This window comes from Chenopodium album, chromosome 4, assembly GCF_948465745.1.
Source record: "Chenopodium album chromosome 4, dcCheAlbu1.1, whole genome shotgun sequence".
In the NCBI taxonomy this organism is placed as follows: domain Eukaryota; kingdom Viridiplantae; phylum Streptophyta; class Magnoliopsida; order Caryophyllales; family Amaranthaceae; genus Chenopodium; species Chenopodium album.
In genome coordinates, this window is record NC_137837.1 from 79,455,923 (window position 1) to 79,472,357 (window position 16,435).

General features: G+C 34.3%; 2 protein-coding genes across 2 annotated transcripts; one reads left to right on the forward strand and one right to left on the reverse strand.

The window, feature by feature from the left end:
- Positions 1–3,116: 3,116 nt before the first annotated feature.
- On the reverse strand, positions 3,117–4,346 carry LOC145628323 (F-box/kelch-repeat protein At3g06240-like). The gene has a single exon (XM_081680607.1). The coding sequence runs from the start codon at positions 4,344–4,346 to the stop codon at positions 3,117–3,119; it is 1,230 nt and encodes a 409-aa protein (XP_081536733.1).
- Positions 4,347–5,897: 1,551 nt separating this feature from the next.
- LOC145628324 (uncharacterized) lies at positions 5,898–16,376 on the forward strand. Its single transcript, XM_081680608.1, has 3 exons — positions 5,898–6,374; positions 16,036–16,147; positions 16,228–16,376. Exons 1-3 carry the CDS (start codon positions 5,937–5,939, stop codon positions 16,374–16,376), a joined length of 699 nt encoding a protein of 232 aa, XP_081536734.1. The 5' UTR covers positions 5,898–5,936.
- The last annotated feature ends 59 nt before the right edge of the window (positions 16,377–16,435 follow it).

The following is a 16,435-nucleotide window of genomic DNA, read 5'->3' on the forward strand; positions in this document are numbered from 1 at the left end:
TCTTTTTTATCAGTCATTGAATCAATATCCCATCTTTGACCTTGAACAATAATAGTGAACACCAAAGCATGATGTCTTTCTACATCTCTAGCAATTAAATCAGTAGTTAACTTATTTTCTATTGGTACCCTTAACACTTGAATTTCCTTGGTGTACGTCTTCTGGTTCTCCAGATAGAATGACTCTAGCTCAATTGTGGACAATATTTCTTGTTGATACTTAACCAAAACTACGACCGACTCGAATGCTTTGGCTCCTCTCAAGGCCTTCACGGAGAGGGCTAGCTTCAAATCCATGTTCACTGATGTACCCAAAAAGTTGTGGTCAATCCTTATTGAATCGATGTCAAAAGAATCGACTTGGAATTTGAAAGGAGGGGTTTTCGCATTCACGTAGATTATCCAACTAGTAATTAATAATGATGAGGTATACAAAAGAAAGAAGAAAAAAACACAATAATTAACATTATTTTTATGGTTTTTGACATAAGTTTGGGCATTCCTTGGAGGATTTGTTTCATCTCCAACATATGACATGGTAACAATTATTCTATATTAAATTAAAGGCTAGCTAGGTTTAGGGTTTTGTTCAATGATTCAATCTCACTGAATTATTTAGGAGTCATGGATTGGTGTAATAATTAATCAATCATCTCTATTTATATAAGGAAGAAGAAAGGAGGTGTTAAGATTTGAGATATATTTCAGAAATATTCTTGGTATATAATGAGATTATCCTTTTTTTATTTTGTATTTTTTTTTATTTTTTAGATAGCCACGACAAGGGCGAGAGGTGAGAGAATCTCCTAGAATCGGGAGGAAAACTCTAACCACTTGAGTTATCCCTCACATAGAGATAACACACAAACTCAAATTTCGATTTGTTTGGTCACAATGATTTAGCAGAAGTTAAATAAAAAATAGACTTGACTTGACCTGACCTTATTGCCCCTGCCCAAGTATAACACACGTAGAGTCTTGGTGCACTTGGTCAAATCAACAAACTATTCCCTAGTTAACTACGGAATATATGTTTTTATTTATTTAATACAATTTGTACACATGCACTATCCATCACTCACAGAAGAAGAGAGACTGTGTGAGTCAGTGAGTGTGTACAAACTGTATTAAATTTCGAGAAAATATCTCCTTAACAATCCTATCCAACTAAGCTATAATTAAGATGTAAAAGTTTCTCGGTATTTTAGAAATAATAATTGTAATTACGTAAATGAAGTGATCAACCCTTATCCCGTTACATATTTCAAAACCGCACAAATAAATATCTTATTTCGTATCAATTCAGCTAATAAAAAAAAATTATTATAAATAAATAAATAACCTCACGGGAAAGAGAGTATTGTATAATAAGTAAATTAAAAGCGCCAACTTTTAATAAGTTAATATAAAATACAAAAATTATACATTTGATGATGAAAGGCGTTTGGTGTCTGAAGATGGTTCAGTCGTTCTTCCGGCCGATACTACGATGTGGGTTCCCGATAAAATTCCTGTAAAAGTTGTAATGGTTATTGAATACGATAATTCAAGTGAAAAACCTATATTCCAACAACGAACACTATTGAAAATATTTGGATGATGCTGTTCATGGGAATTCAGCTTATTTTCTATTTAGAAAAAACCTTGTCTTTCTTCAGGTTATTTTCTATTTAATTTACACTGCATTTTTATTGTTATTTTTTTCAGAAAATGTTATGGGTTAGTGTTGAAATATTTTATTTAATTAATTTATTATGGGGTTGTGATTTTGTTGAAAGATGCTGAAATTCTATGTTTATTTTTGTAAGTAATTTTAAAATGGGTGAAAGGGGTTGTGTTTTTGTTGTAATTCATGTGAAAATCTGTAAGAAAAACTATATTAGTTTTTTTTTGTGGGTTTTACCTATATTTGTTTGATTTATGTGTAATATTATTAGTGAGAGAAGATACAAGTTTATCATGGAAAATGTTTCGCTTTTGATTGATGCTGATAATAATATTTTAGTAGGATGTGGAGGAGTGTATGTTGTTTGGACATAAAGTAAACCTTTAATACTCATAGATAATTCCTTAAAATTGATTGAAGTGTTGAATTGAAGTGCATGTCCATATCTATATGCTAATAGAGTGTTGAGGATCTGACACGAACACTGTTAGAATTTAGGTGAGTGGAAGTAGTGGTGGGATTAAATTGTAATGGCTTTATATTATTGCATGGGTTAATCTTACATTTGCATGGCAAATTGCTAGTATAGTGGTATATGTTGGTTTACTTGCTCCACCGACATACTACTCTACTCCTAATTTACTAGCTTTCTCTTTACTTTCTTACATAAACTAGAGTTTTCAAGATACTAGCCTATTCTAGAAATATCTAGCTAATTGTAGATATAACTAATTAGATTTTTCTAGATTACATTTTTAACAAACACATGACTACAGGTCCTTGAATTGAAGCTTCTAGCCTTTTAGGGACTTAGGTGAAGAACCCTTCCTCGAATGTGGCTTCACCTCTTGGATCAATGTGCTTGCATCGACGTATGTAAAGATGAATGTACATTGAACATGGGAACTTACAAGAATCATATAAAAAAAACGATTGTAGATATATTTTATTTAAGTTTATATAGTAACTTATCTTCAAAAGGCTTGTATATAACTCATGTTGCTGTGATTTACAATGAAGGTGTCTAAACAAAGAAATCTAACTTACACTTTTCGGGTTCTGAATACTTCTTGCATTGCCTACTGCTAGAGATTATGTCACTAATGTGTACGCGAAAATATATCACACATATATTTTTTGATATCGACCATATCTCATTCAGTCATTCTAATAGTTTGTATAAAGTAAATCCTTTCTACAATTTCAAAGTAAAATACTAGTAGTAAAAATTATGCAAATGCACAAAATTTTAATTTTAAGAGAATATATAGTTATATATAAGTATATAAGCATGCTTTCAAAAAAAAAAAAAAATATATATATATATATAACAAATACTGTAAACTATTAATGTTCAAATATCTTAGATTTTTGATCTTTTACCTTAATTCCAAGTTGAACATGAACATGGCGATTTTTTGCTTGTTTCTGATCTTGTCATCGATTAAGAATCAGTGCAAAGGGACAAGCGATTCGACCCAAGGTTGTACAACAGGCAGCATCAATGGATCATTTGGTAGTAAGCCAGACATGCTAATCTTCCTTATTGTCTCACTTTCTAAATCACAACAAATCAAAAATCTCCTTAGATTTTGTAAATAATCACTACTTGCTAAAATGATGTTATCACTATTATTGCTTCCATCTTTTAAGCAAGCAAAATTCAAGTATCTCCAATCTTCTAAGTCATCGATAATATTCAACCACCCACATTGGGTGTGAAAGATACGAGTCCATGAATAATGCTCGTGTTCGTGTTCGTGCTCGTGCTCGTTTAATATCCATATGTCCAAATAGAACGTCACTAGACACAATTGTCCTTTCAAAGTCGTCAATTTTAGTCTATTTATTGAAATTTCTTCGGGGAGAGGCATCGTGTAATACCTTTGAGTAAAGAGATCGAAACATTTTATGCGTTTACACTCGTGTTTGAGCCAATGAAAGGAGTTATTCGCGAAAATGGTACTTGTTCCTAGTACACTCCAATCCCACTCCCAAGGCGGGTTTTCGATTATCTCCCAAACATTACTTTTTAATCGATACACCAACGATTTTCGGTCTAGTCTTCGTGTCTCATCACTATTCCATAACTCCGTAAACTTTAAAATCTTATAATCATCGGATTTACGGTCATAACCAAGTGCTACCATCTTAACAATCTCGATATACTTAGTTTTGTAGGTGAAGTTAACTACCTCAAAAACCTCACTATACTTGGTTTTCAAGTCGAAATTAAATTGTGGTAACTTTTTAAGTACATTGGTAACAGGATTATAAAGTGAAAGGAATTTTTCAAATGGATGATGATTTGGAAGTGTATACAAGAAACAAAGTAAGCCATTGCACGAGGCGACTATCTTAGCGTTACGTGCAATGTCTTTAGGGCACGGAAATTGGGTCACGAGACGTTGGCACTTGTGGTGAATGTCTATAGAGTATATATTAATAGTCTCTTTTTGAATAGATTCGAGAACGAGGGTACTAGCATTGGATATTGTTTTGAGATGAGATCGACGACGAAATCGGAGTTGAATGAAATATGGATCGTCGATTAACTCGTACCATGACTTTGAAACACACTTGAATCGTGCAAGGGATTTAACGGGTAACCACGAGAGTATCTCGGAGATTATCTCCAAAGAAAAATAATTATGATATCTAGTCTTACCCTGATTCATCATACTTGCAACTAATTTTTGAACTCTCAATTCCGATCCTTGACAAAAAAATTTGTAAAGAAGGAATCGAATTGATAGAAATAAAAAATAAGTTTGTTTGAGAGATGTAACGTAACTCTTTCTCTTGTATTCATATATATAGGGAAGATTAATAGATTATTAATAGGAAAAGATATGCTACAATATTATTGTTAGGCAAAATATATTTATTTGTTATATTGTTAATCTTTATTTTAGGATAGTTTGATAGCGTTTCCTATTATTAATATGAAAAGATATGCTACAATAGGAAAGCTTGATAATTTCCAACAAGATATCTAGTTGCATATAAATAGGTGAATACTCAGGTTAGCTAAAGTCCTAGGGCATATTAACAAGCTAAAAGATATATACTTTGACTAAGTTAATGATAGTCTTGATAGACTATTAACAATTGATTTGGATTAAGTGCATAAAGGCTCAAAATTGAATATATTAATTTTGTGACGTATACAAAAGTAATCAAATTAACCGTTTAAAGGCAAAATAGATTTTTTCAACCACTCAAATGGTCTCTCGGGGTGTTATGAGGTCTTTGGAAAAAACAACAGCATATATGTGTTTTTTGCTTGGTCTGAAAAGGTCCAAAATCAATCAGCCAATTTTGAAATTTGTATCCACTGTTTTTGGGCAATTTTCGTAAAAGAATAAATATTTAAAATGAATACAAGTTGGTTAGGAACAAAAAAAAAAAAAAAAAAAATAAATAAATAAAAAAAAAAAAAAAAATTATATTCTTGGGTTTATAAAGACCGATAATAAGTATTTTTCAAATATGTGTTGTATAACAAAAGTTATAATACAGTTTAATTGACTGTTTAAAAGAAAATTAAATGGTTCTAGGCCTTCTAGCTACTTAAATGGCCTCAGATCATGGGGTGTTATGAGGTCCATGGGAACAACCCATACATTCCTTTTGGAGTTCGAAAAAAATGTCCAAAATTGGCCAATTTTGAAGTTTATAATCCATCATTTTTGGTCAATTTTTGTATTTTTTTTTTAAAAATTAACCTGAAAAGTCTCACAAAGTCATATAAGTTGGTTTGTAAGTTGTAACAAATGAAATTCTATTTATAGGTATATAAAGATATGTTGCGTATACCTAAACAGCTAAATTGATCGTTTAAAAGCAAAATATATGGTTCTAACCTCTCAAATGGGATTGACGAGCGACCATGGCACATTTTTTTTTTCTAGGTCTAAAAAAGGTTCAAAATCAGTTAATTTTACCTCTCACTCAAAATTAATCATTACATTCCAATATTTTGTAAGTAAAATAAAATTACTCCCTCAGTTAATAGTTATTTGTAATAAAGGGGATTAGCACAGACTCTTAAGCAAAACTAACATTAAAATTAATTAATTTACTAGAGGCCTGACTCGAACTTGACCCGATAAAAAATTCCTTCGATTATTTTAATATTATCCAAAAACCCTAAAAAATCGATGTGACATTCATTTTTGGAAAGGACTCCTATAAATACACACGTAATAAAGAGGCGGCACATCACTCACTACAAGCATCCTCCATTTTCCTCTCTTGAATCATCAAAAATGGCGGGTCTTGGTAAGAAGAAGCTTCAAAGGAAGGCAAAACAAGCTGAAAAACGAGCATCAAAGAAGGAAAACAATCAAGGAGAAGAAGAACAACAACCTTCATCTTCTTCCTCAAATCCTGGAAATAACAGTAGTATCAGTAAGAAGAAGCTTCAAAGGAAGGCAAAACAAGCTGAAAAGCGAGCAGCAAAAAAGGAAAACAATCAAGGGGAAGAAGAACAACCTTCATCTTCTTCCTCAAATCCTGGAAATGTTCAAGTTCTGCCACCTGATGAATGGTTTTCAATGCTGAAGAATGATGTTCTTGATTGTGGGCCCATTGGAAATGTTTTGGATGGTATCTTAAGAAATACTGTTCGTATGACTGTTGAATTACGAGCTCCTAGATTTGGTTCTCTTCCCTTACTTCTTGGCAAGAATCTCGTTTATATTCAGGTCCATCTTTCTTTTTCATCATGTTTTTGTCTTGATTATATTATATTATATCATATCATATGTGGGTATAATATTGAAGTTTTGAATCATTTTTTTTAGTGATTTTTGTTGGGGTTTTAGCTGATGTTACTATGGATTTTAGTGTTAATGCTCTGTTTTATTTACTATATATAGAAGAATGTTGAAATATTTTATAAGATTGATGTTATTAAAATATTGAAGTTTTATATTATATACGTATTAATTGTTAAGTGGGGTTTGATTTTGGTATAGTGGTTTATCTTTATCTTGGGGTTTTAACTAGTGATATTAAAAAAAAAAAAAATGGTGTTCTGGTTTGTGGGGTTTTAGAAAAATAGGTTTTGGGAAGTTGGCTAGGTAAATATTGATGTTTTGAATGATTTATCTTGGGTTTTAGCTGTTTTTGCAAAATGTTCTCTTGATTTATGTTGAAATTTGCTATAAAAAAAAAAAGGGTTTTGGCCCTTTTGAGGGGGTTGGTTTATATATTGTAGAGATTTTATATGATATTTAAAGTGGGTTTTGTTTTGGTATATTTTTAATTAAATTGGTTTTGTTCAAGCATGTTTTTCTGGGTTATATTTAGTCAAGATTGTAGTTGAATAGGGTCAGTTGGCAGGTGTTTGTAAAGATTATCAAATCAAATGCATATTTTGTTTTCCATTACATTGTTGCTAGAAAGTTGGAGATTAATAAAATAAAAACAAATCATCTTGCTGGTTTGGTAACTTCTTTATGTTTCTATAGTTGTGCAATGTGGAAAGTTTTGTTGTGATAAGAGTCATAAGAATGATAACAGCCAATCAAGGCTTAAATTTTTGGTTATGTTTATTGATTGGAAAAACTTGATCCTTGTTAAAGATTTCGCATACCTAGCATAGTAGTGTCTTGGTTGATATTTCACAAATTCGGAGCACATACTGCATAATGTGCAATTGTGCACTACTCAAAACCAATGTTGGTATACGTGGTGTGTGAGGATTATCAAGTCATTTACACTGGTTTTGACACTAGTGAATAACTTAATAATCATGCCAAAACAGAAGCAGCATCTTGATGATATATTAAAATCTATGTACTTTAAGTTCAATGTGAAGGAAGTGTGTCCTCGACTTTAGTGCAATTACTTAATATAATCATGGATCATATTACGGAGATAGTAATTCGTTTATTTGGGTTGTCTATACGTCTTGCTAGAGAATGCTATAGAACTTTGGGTTAGTAAGTAACAAACCCGAAGCCCGCCTAAACGGATCCTACAAGGTCACACATTAGGATTGGATCAATAAAGAAACCCGAAGCCCAAAGTGGGCCTTAGGGTGACTGGCCAAATAGGGAAAGGGGAGAGAAAACCCTAACCTAATTAATAATAATATGATTATATATTAATTAGTTAGGGATAATTAAAATACACTGTATTCAGTTTTCTGAAAAACAACGTAAGTTTTCTCTCAATATTTTCTCTCTAAAATTGGTTCTCAACTCCAAGAAAGGTGAAAGGTTTTCCCGTCCAACTAGCATTGGTGGAGTGTTGATTCAATCCGGTGGACCGAATAGAGGAGTTACAATTGAGGCTCTTTATCTCCGATAGAGAAGAAGATTGCTAAGAGGATTCACGCTTCAAAGGTTATTTCTAAACTGTTATGTGATCTTTATTTGTATATGCATGAGATCCTGTTTAGGTGCGTATGAATGTGATTCATGAAATTTCGCTTAGAGTACCTAAAACCTTTCAGTGGTATCAGTTAGCCCCTTGCATATAATTTATTGATCACAATAATATGATTATTTTGATGTGTGAATTAGGCTAATTTTAATTTGATTAAGGGGAGGAATTGAATTATGGATTAAAATAACCTTATTAGAATATGATTTTAATTGATTGGAATTGATTAATTTGTGAATTTAATTGCTCAATAGCCTCTAACTATTTTTTTAGGAACCCTAAAGCCCCAAAAAATTTCGAATTTAATGGTTATGAACCCTAATTTTCGATTTTAATTGTTAAATTTATATAATACAATCTATTTTTCATATTAAAAATTGTTTTGATATGATTAATTAATTCATGAAAATTGATTTTACATGAATTGGGGATTATTTTATATGAAAAGCCCTAAATTAATTAAAATGGAGATTTTGATTAATTTTTCTGAAATTATGCATAAAGGAGTTTGTGTTTAATTATAATTAGATCACCAAAATTAATTTTGCAAAAGTTGTGAAATTAATTTAACTCAAAAAAAAAAAAAAGGAAAATTAAATTGATGGTTGAGAGGAGCAGCCACGGCTGGGTGGCAGAACAGCCACGGTGGCTGCTCCGGTGGTCGGAGAGGGCGCAGGGGCAGCGGCAGGTGGTCGTGAGAGCAGCAGCAGAGCTGAACCTGCAACTGTTGCACGGTTTCAGCTCTGCTCGAGCTGATAGGGGAGCTGGGCAGTAGCCTGGTGCGCCGCTGTGGCTGGGCGGTTGCCTGGCTGCGGCGGGCAGCTGCTGCGGTGGCTGGGCTTCGGCCTGGCTGCTGCAGTGGCTGTGACGTGGCTGGGCAGCAGCTCAGTCACGCAGCTCTGTTTTTCTTTTTTAAAAAAAAAATAAAAAAAAAAAAAAAAAAAAAAAAAAGAAAAGAAATTCTGATTTTATTTTTTGGATAATATTGAAAAACTGATTTTAAGGGGATATTGAGCAATTCCAATTAAGGTTGTTTTGAATTGATTATAAGATAATTACATAATTTGATTTTTTAATCTAATTAAAATTAGTTGGTTAGCTTAATTTTAGGATAAAATCCTTTAGGTGGTTAGGATTTCAGTTTATCAAATATGATTTATATTCTAGGATTTCCTAATTAATTGATTTATCCACTTGACATAATTAAGAATATCTGATATTTTAATTATTGGCAAGTATAATATGTGATATTATTATGTAGCATTTTTAAATATATGATATATTATTGCTATAAATGACTAGTATGGCCCTAGATTTAAATTATAATTAATTACGATCTGCGTATCGTTATGTATTTTTGTAATTTAAATACGATCTGCGTATCGTTAAGTATTTTTGTAATTTTATTTAATTAGGAATTAGTTTAATTATTTAAATTCTTTATTAATCTAAGGAAGAGCCCAGATGAGAAGGCCCATGATGAAGGTGGATGGAGATCCATGAAAAGTCCAAGGAGGTGCCCTTTCAGGCTTAGTTCTTAGTATTAGGGGCCATACTAGCTCATATTTAATTTTGCATTTTATTATTATTCTTAAAATGCTTATAAGTTTATTGTATGTATGTTATCAATGCGCTAGAGTTCACTAATTAATAACGACATAATAAACTTAGGTCCCGCAAATATTGAGGTTTGCTTTTCCAAATATAAAGTACTTATTAACTCTTAATTAATAGTAATAGGTTATGCCTCCGCAGGGTATTGTTATTAATTTTGGGAAGTGAGGTAAAATTCCGAATTTTGCACACTTAATTTGGTTAACCTCAACAAAATCATCAAAAGCGTTTTGGATTTTGAAGCAAAGGGACAGTTAAGCATGAGATGTTTTTCTGTCTAACCAAGAATTACAAATGTTGTAATTAGTAAAGAGTTTACTTACCTTGAAAATGTAATTTTAAGAAAAGGCCTCCATCTGCTTAACGTTGCATGTTGATAGGATCTTGGAATCACTTATTCAAATAGGGACATTAAAATTGAATAGAGTGCTAAGTAACCTAGAAACTATTGCATGTTTTAGGTGCTTTTATAAACATAAAATTGAACTTTACCTTTTTTCTGTCTGTAGATATCATGACTAATAACATCAACAACTCGATTTTTAGCGTCCGTCCCTTCCTTGAGAAGGATAGGCTGAACGGAGAAAACTTCATCACTTGGGAAAGGACCCTAAGGCTTCTTTTGAAGTCGGAGGGTAAAGAGGATGTCTTAGAAAACCCACTTCCAGTAGTGACTAATGAATCTTCTGATGCTGATAAACGTCGTGCTAAGCAGGCTAATGATAGGTCTACTCCAATCACTTGCTTCATGGTGGCGGCTATGGAACCAGACCTCCAAAGAAGGTTTGAGACCAAAGATGCTTACACCATTATGCAAGAGCTTAAGGCAATGTTTCAGAAACAGGCCAGGATTGAGAGATATGAGATCAATAAGGAGATTTTGGAGTGCAAGATGGAAAATGGTGAATCTGTTCGCCAACATGCTTTCAAAATGATGGGTCCTTTTGAAAGCATGGAACGTCTTGGATTCCCTTATAGCCAACAGTTGGCTACTGATATCATTCTCCATTCATTGCCTGACAGCTTTAATCAGTTCAGGATGACTTTCAACATGAATGAGTCTGAAAAGACTTTGACTCAATTGCATGGGATGCTTGTCAATGCTGAAAGGAACATTCCCAAAGAACCAAAGAAAGAGGTTTTGATGGTTCAAAAGGGAAAGGGTTTCAAAAAGAAAGGGGCAGGCAAGAAAAACAAAGGCAAGCAAGTTGTCAAAAGTTCTGAAAAGCCTAAGCAGACCGCTAAACCAAAAGTTGCTGCGGAAAGCAAATGTTTCCACTGTGAGAAGATAGGTCACTGGAAGAGAAACTGCCCCACGTACTTGGAGGATAAGAAGTCAGGTGCTTCTACTTCAGGTATTTATGTTATAGAAGTTAATTTGACTTCTACTTCTTTATGGGTATTTGATACCGGTTGTGGTTCTCACATAGTTAATGATGTGCAGGGACTAAAAAGAAGTAGAAAACTAGCAAAAGGCGAGGTGGAGCTTCGCGTCGGAAATGGAGCAAGAGTTGCTGCACTTGCCGTCGGAAGTTATAGTCTGCATTTACCGTCTGGATTAATTTTAGAACTTAATAATTGTTATTTCGTTCCGTCAATTACTAAGAACATTATTTCTGTTTCTGTTTTGGATAATGAAGGTTTTTGTTTTGAGATTAAGAACAAATGTTGTTCCATTTCTTACAATAACATGTTCTATGCTAGTGCAAAATTGATTAATGGCTTATATGTACTTGATAGAACAGTACAAGTCTATAACATAAATAGCAAGAAACAAAAGTCGAATGATTTAAACCCAACATATCTATGGCATTGCCGGATGGGTCATATAAACCAAAAGCGCATCCAAAAGTTACAGAAGGATGGAATCCTTACATCATTCGATTATGAATCATTTGATGTATGTGAATCATGCTTGTTGGGGAAAATGACAAAGTCACCTTTTACTGGAAAGGGTGAAAGAGCCAATGATCTCTTGGCACTTATACATACAGATGTTTGTGGGCCTATGAGTTCAAAGGCAAGAGGTGGGTTTAGTTACTTCATTACTTTTACTGATGATTTAAGTCGATATGGGTATATCTACTTAATGAAGCATAAGTCGGAATCATTTGAAAAGTTCAAAGAATTCCAAAATGAAGTACAGAATCAACTTGGTAAAACAATAAAAGCATTACGATCTGATCGTGGTGGCGAATATTTGACCCAAGAATTCGATGATCATCTAAAGGATTGTGGAATAGTTTCACAGCTAACTCCTCCAGGGACGCCACAGTTAAACGGTGTGTCTGAAAGGAGGAATCGAACTTTACTGGATATGGTTCGATCAATGATGAATCTTGCTAATCTTCCAATTTCTTTTTGGGGATATGCTCTAGAAACAGCTGCACACACACTAAATAGAAGCCCGTCGAAGGCTGTAGAAAAGACTCCATATGAGATGTGGAATGGAAAAGTTCCAAACTTATCTTTTCTTAAAATCTGGGGTTGTGAGGTCTTTGTAAAACGTTTACTGTCAGACAAACTTGCACCCAAATCAGATAAATGTCTCTTTGTGGGATACCCAAAAGAGACAAGGGGTTACTACTTCTATAACCGTCAACAGAACAAAGTGTTTGTTGCTCGTGATGGTGTCTTTCTTGAAAAGGAGTTTATTTCCAGAAAGACAAGTGGGAGTAAAATAGTTCTCGAAGAAATTCGAGATGAGCAACAAATGGATGTGGATCAAACCACGTCAGAGGCGAGGGCGCATGACTCTGCTATGACAGGTCAAGTGTCGGAGCAAGCTAATTCATTAAGCGAAACTCCTGTCGTCCCACTTGAATCTAATTCATGCGAAAATCTTCAAGATGTTGAAGAGAATATTTCTATTGATGCTCAAGCCCCACGTAGGTCGAGTAGAACAAGGATCCCAAACAAGCAGTTGGTTGATTTCCTCTTAACAGAAGACTCTGAAATATTGATTTTGGAAAATTCTGAGCCTACTACCTACAAACAAGCTTTGACGAGCCCAGACTCTGAGAAATGGCTTGAGGCCATGAAATCTGAAATGGACTCCATGTCTGAGAACAAAGTTTGGACCCTAGTCGACTTGCCTGATGGGGTTAAACCTATTGGATTCAAGTGGGTGTTCAAAATAAAAACAGACAAGAATGGAAATGTCTATATCTATAAAGCAAGACTGGTTGCAAAAGGATTCAAACAAATACATGGTATAGACTATGATGAAACCTTTTCTCCAGTGGCAAAGATTAAGTCAATTTGGATACTTTTGGCGATTGCTGCACATTACAATTATGAAATTTGGCAGATGGATGTCAAAACCGCCTTCTTGAATGGGTTCTTGATGGAGGATGTGTACATGACACAACCTGAGGGTTTTGAGGATCCAGAAAATCCCAAAAGAGTTTGCAAGCTTCAGAGATCCATTTATGGATTGAAGCAGGCGTCTCGGAGCTGGAATCTTCGATTTGATGAGGCAATCAAACAGTTTGGTTTTCTCAAGAGTGAAGAAGAATCTTGTGTCTACAAGAAATTTAGTGGGAGTAGCTTAGTCTTCTTGGTTTTGTATGTAGATGACATACTACTCATAGGAAATGACATACCAATGCTTGAGTCAGTCAAGGAATGGTTGAGAAGTTGTTTTTCTATGAAAGACCTTGGAGAAGCTGAGTACATTTTGGGAATCAAAATCCATAGAGATAGGTCTCGAAGGATGCTTGGACTGAGCCAAGAGACTTATATTGATAAGGTTCTTGCAAGGTTCAATATGGAAAACTCTAAGAGAGGATTCATTCCCATGTCACATGGCATTTCGCTTAGCAAGAGTCAGTGCCCTTCGGAGCCTGATGAGTTAAAGCGAATGAGTAGCATACCTTACGCCTCGGCTTTAGGATCTATCATGTATGCCATGATATGCACTCGACCGGATGTTGCATTTGCTCTGAGCTTATGCAGCAGATTCCAAGCAAATCCAGGTGAAGCACACTGGACTGCGGCTAAGAACATCCTAAAGTACTTGAGAAGGACTAAAGGAATGTTTTTGGTCTATGGAGGAATAGATGAGTTGGTTGTTAAAGGTTATACTGATGCAAGTTTCCAAACCGACAGAGATGATTACCGCTCGCAATCAGGGTACATCTTTTGTCTGAATGGAGGAGCAGTGAGCTGGAAGAGTTCAAAGCAAGGCACTGTAGCAGACTCTACGACAGAATCAGAATATTTAGCGGCGGTAGAAGCAGCTAAGGAAGCTGTTTGGATAAAGAAGTTCCTAACAGAGCTAGGGATCGTACCTAGTGTTCTAGAAGGAATTGAATTGTTTTGTGATAATAATGGAGCTATTGCGCAAGCAAAAGAACCAAGATCAAACGACAAATCCAAGCATGTAATGAGGAAGTATTACCTCACTCGCGAGATTGTAGACAGGAATGATGTCAAGATCTGCAAAGTTCACACGGATGAGAATGTTGCTGATCCACTCACTAAACCTCTCCCTCAACCCAAGCATGAACGTCACGCTAGGGCTATAGGGTTGAAGCAAGTGTTAGAATGGCTTTAAATTGTTTTTGTTTAGAGAAACTTGTTACAAGTTAAAGACATGATTTCATGTTTTATGTTTATATAGTATGAATTTTTCATCTTATTTAATTTTGGTTTAGTATTAAATAAAATGTCCAACATATTTATTGAATTTAATGGGCTTGTCAAATATGTGATTTGATGAATGAAACCCCATAAGTGAACTGGATTCATAAAATATTTAAGTTCCTAATCTGAGTTGTTAATTTGGACATAAATGACTCAATAAAATGATTAGCATATAAGATTGATTGATGGTGCCGTTTCATGCGCTATAGAAACATGGAGATGTTTAGTCAATCATATGGATATGTATAGTCGATACATGATCGAACAGACCTACTTAGAAGTTTTAAAACTTCGCGAATTATATTAGCGGATTCCTTAGACATGAGTGGAACACTACTCAATTCAATGATTAGTGTAACCTTGATGTTGTCAAACGTCATGCCGTAAAAGGGGACTATAAAGGCGACACTCGGGTTGTGCTAAAAGTTGAGTGGGAGTTTTGGTTGCCACAAGATTGAATAGGTCCTCCTTTGTTAGATAGGATGGGTGTCTTGGCCTCTTGAAGAGTAAGAATTGAAAATGCATGGCCGTGCTCAAATGGATCATAAGATGATCATTTGTTTAGCAATTCAAACTCGGATTTCAAGAAATAATTTGAACGCTGGTATAGATAACATGGAGATGTGATCATACTATCAAATTAGACACTAAGAGACTTAAGGAATTTGAATATTGCATACTTGTCTCGGACAAGTGGGAGATTGAAGGAAGTGTGTCCTCGACTTTAGTGCAATTACTTAATATAATCATGGATCATATTACGGAGATAGTAATTCGTTTATTTGGGTTGTCTATACGTCTTGCTAGAGAATGCTATAGAACTTTGGGTTAGTAAGTAACAAACCCGAAGCCCGCCTAAACGGATCCTACAAGGTCACACATTAGGATTGGATCAATAAAGAAACCCGAAGCCCAAAGTGGGCCTTAGGGTGACTGGCCAAATAGGGAAAGGGGAGAGAAAACCCTAACCTAATTAATAATAATATGATTATATATTAATTAGTTAGGGATAATTAAAATACACTGTATTCAGTTTTCTGAAAAACAACGTAAGTTTTCTCTCAATATTTTCTCTCTAAAATTGGTTCTCAACTCCAAGAAAGGTGAAAGGTTTTCCCGTCCAACTAGCATTGGTGGAGTGTTGATTCAATCCGGTGGACCGAATAGAGGAGTTACAATTGAGGCTCTTTATCTCCGATAGAGAAGAAGATTGCTAAGAGGATTCACGCTTCAAAGGTTATTTCTAAACTGTTATGTGATCTTTATTTGTATATGCATGAGATCCTGTTTAGGTGCGTATGAATGTGATTCATGAAATTTCGCTTAGAGTACCTAAAACCTTTCACAATGGACATGCAAATCAATTCTGCTTGGAGGAATTTAGCTATGTGAATTTCATGCAATTCAGCTTCTTTGAATGCATTAGTATATCAACATGGTTATAAGTGCATTAGTATACATAATTGTTGAATTGAGTTGCTGTTTTAGTCTTATATCATAACTTCCTGCAAGTCAAAGAAGGAATTATAGGATAAAAATTGTTGCATTGAGTTACTCTTTGGCTTTCTTTGTGGTTTTGGTACTTTAGCAGCTTGATTCTCATATCACGAATGCATATTTAGATGTTTAATATGATAACTTTCTAGTTTAATAATCCTTTAAGAGAGAAGAAAAAAACAAATTCGAGTAACTTTTTTTTTACTTTTCTTGTAGCTTGTGGTGATAGATACTGATAGAAGCATTCAAGGGAAGCTGTATACAACAGGAGCAGAAGTAGAACCTTATGCTGTAAATGTCAGTGCACATTCCAGAAAGTTGTTCAAAGGTTTTGTAGCAAGACTCATGTAGTTTGCTGGCATTGCTATCTATTTGATTATGTGCTTATGTCTTATTTATTTGTCACAGATGCTGTTCCATACTTGCTGAAGGATACTGACCAATGGTTGTTCTCCCGTTCTTTGGTAAGGCATCGAATAATTTACTTAATGGTTCTGCCTGGAATATCGTTCTCATCAACACTGCTACACTATGTTTTCCCTATCCCTATAGAGTGATAGATATTAATGAATTTTAAAAGTAAAACTTTGAATCATAGCATGTAAACACCCCCACC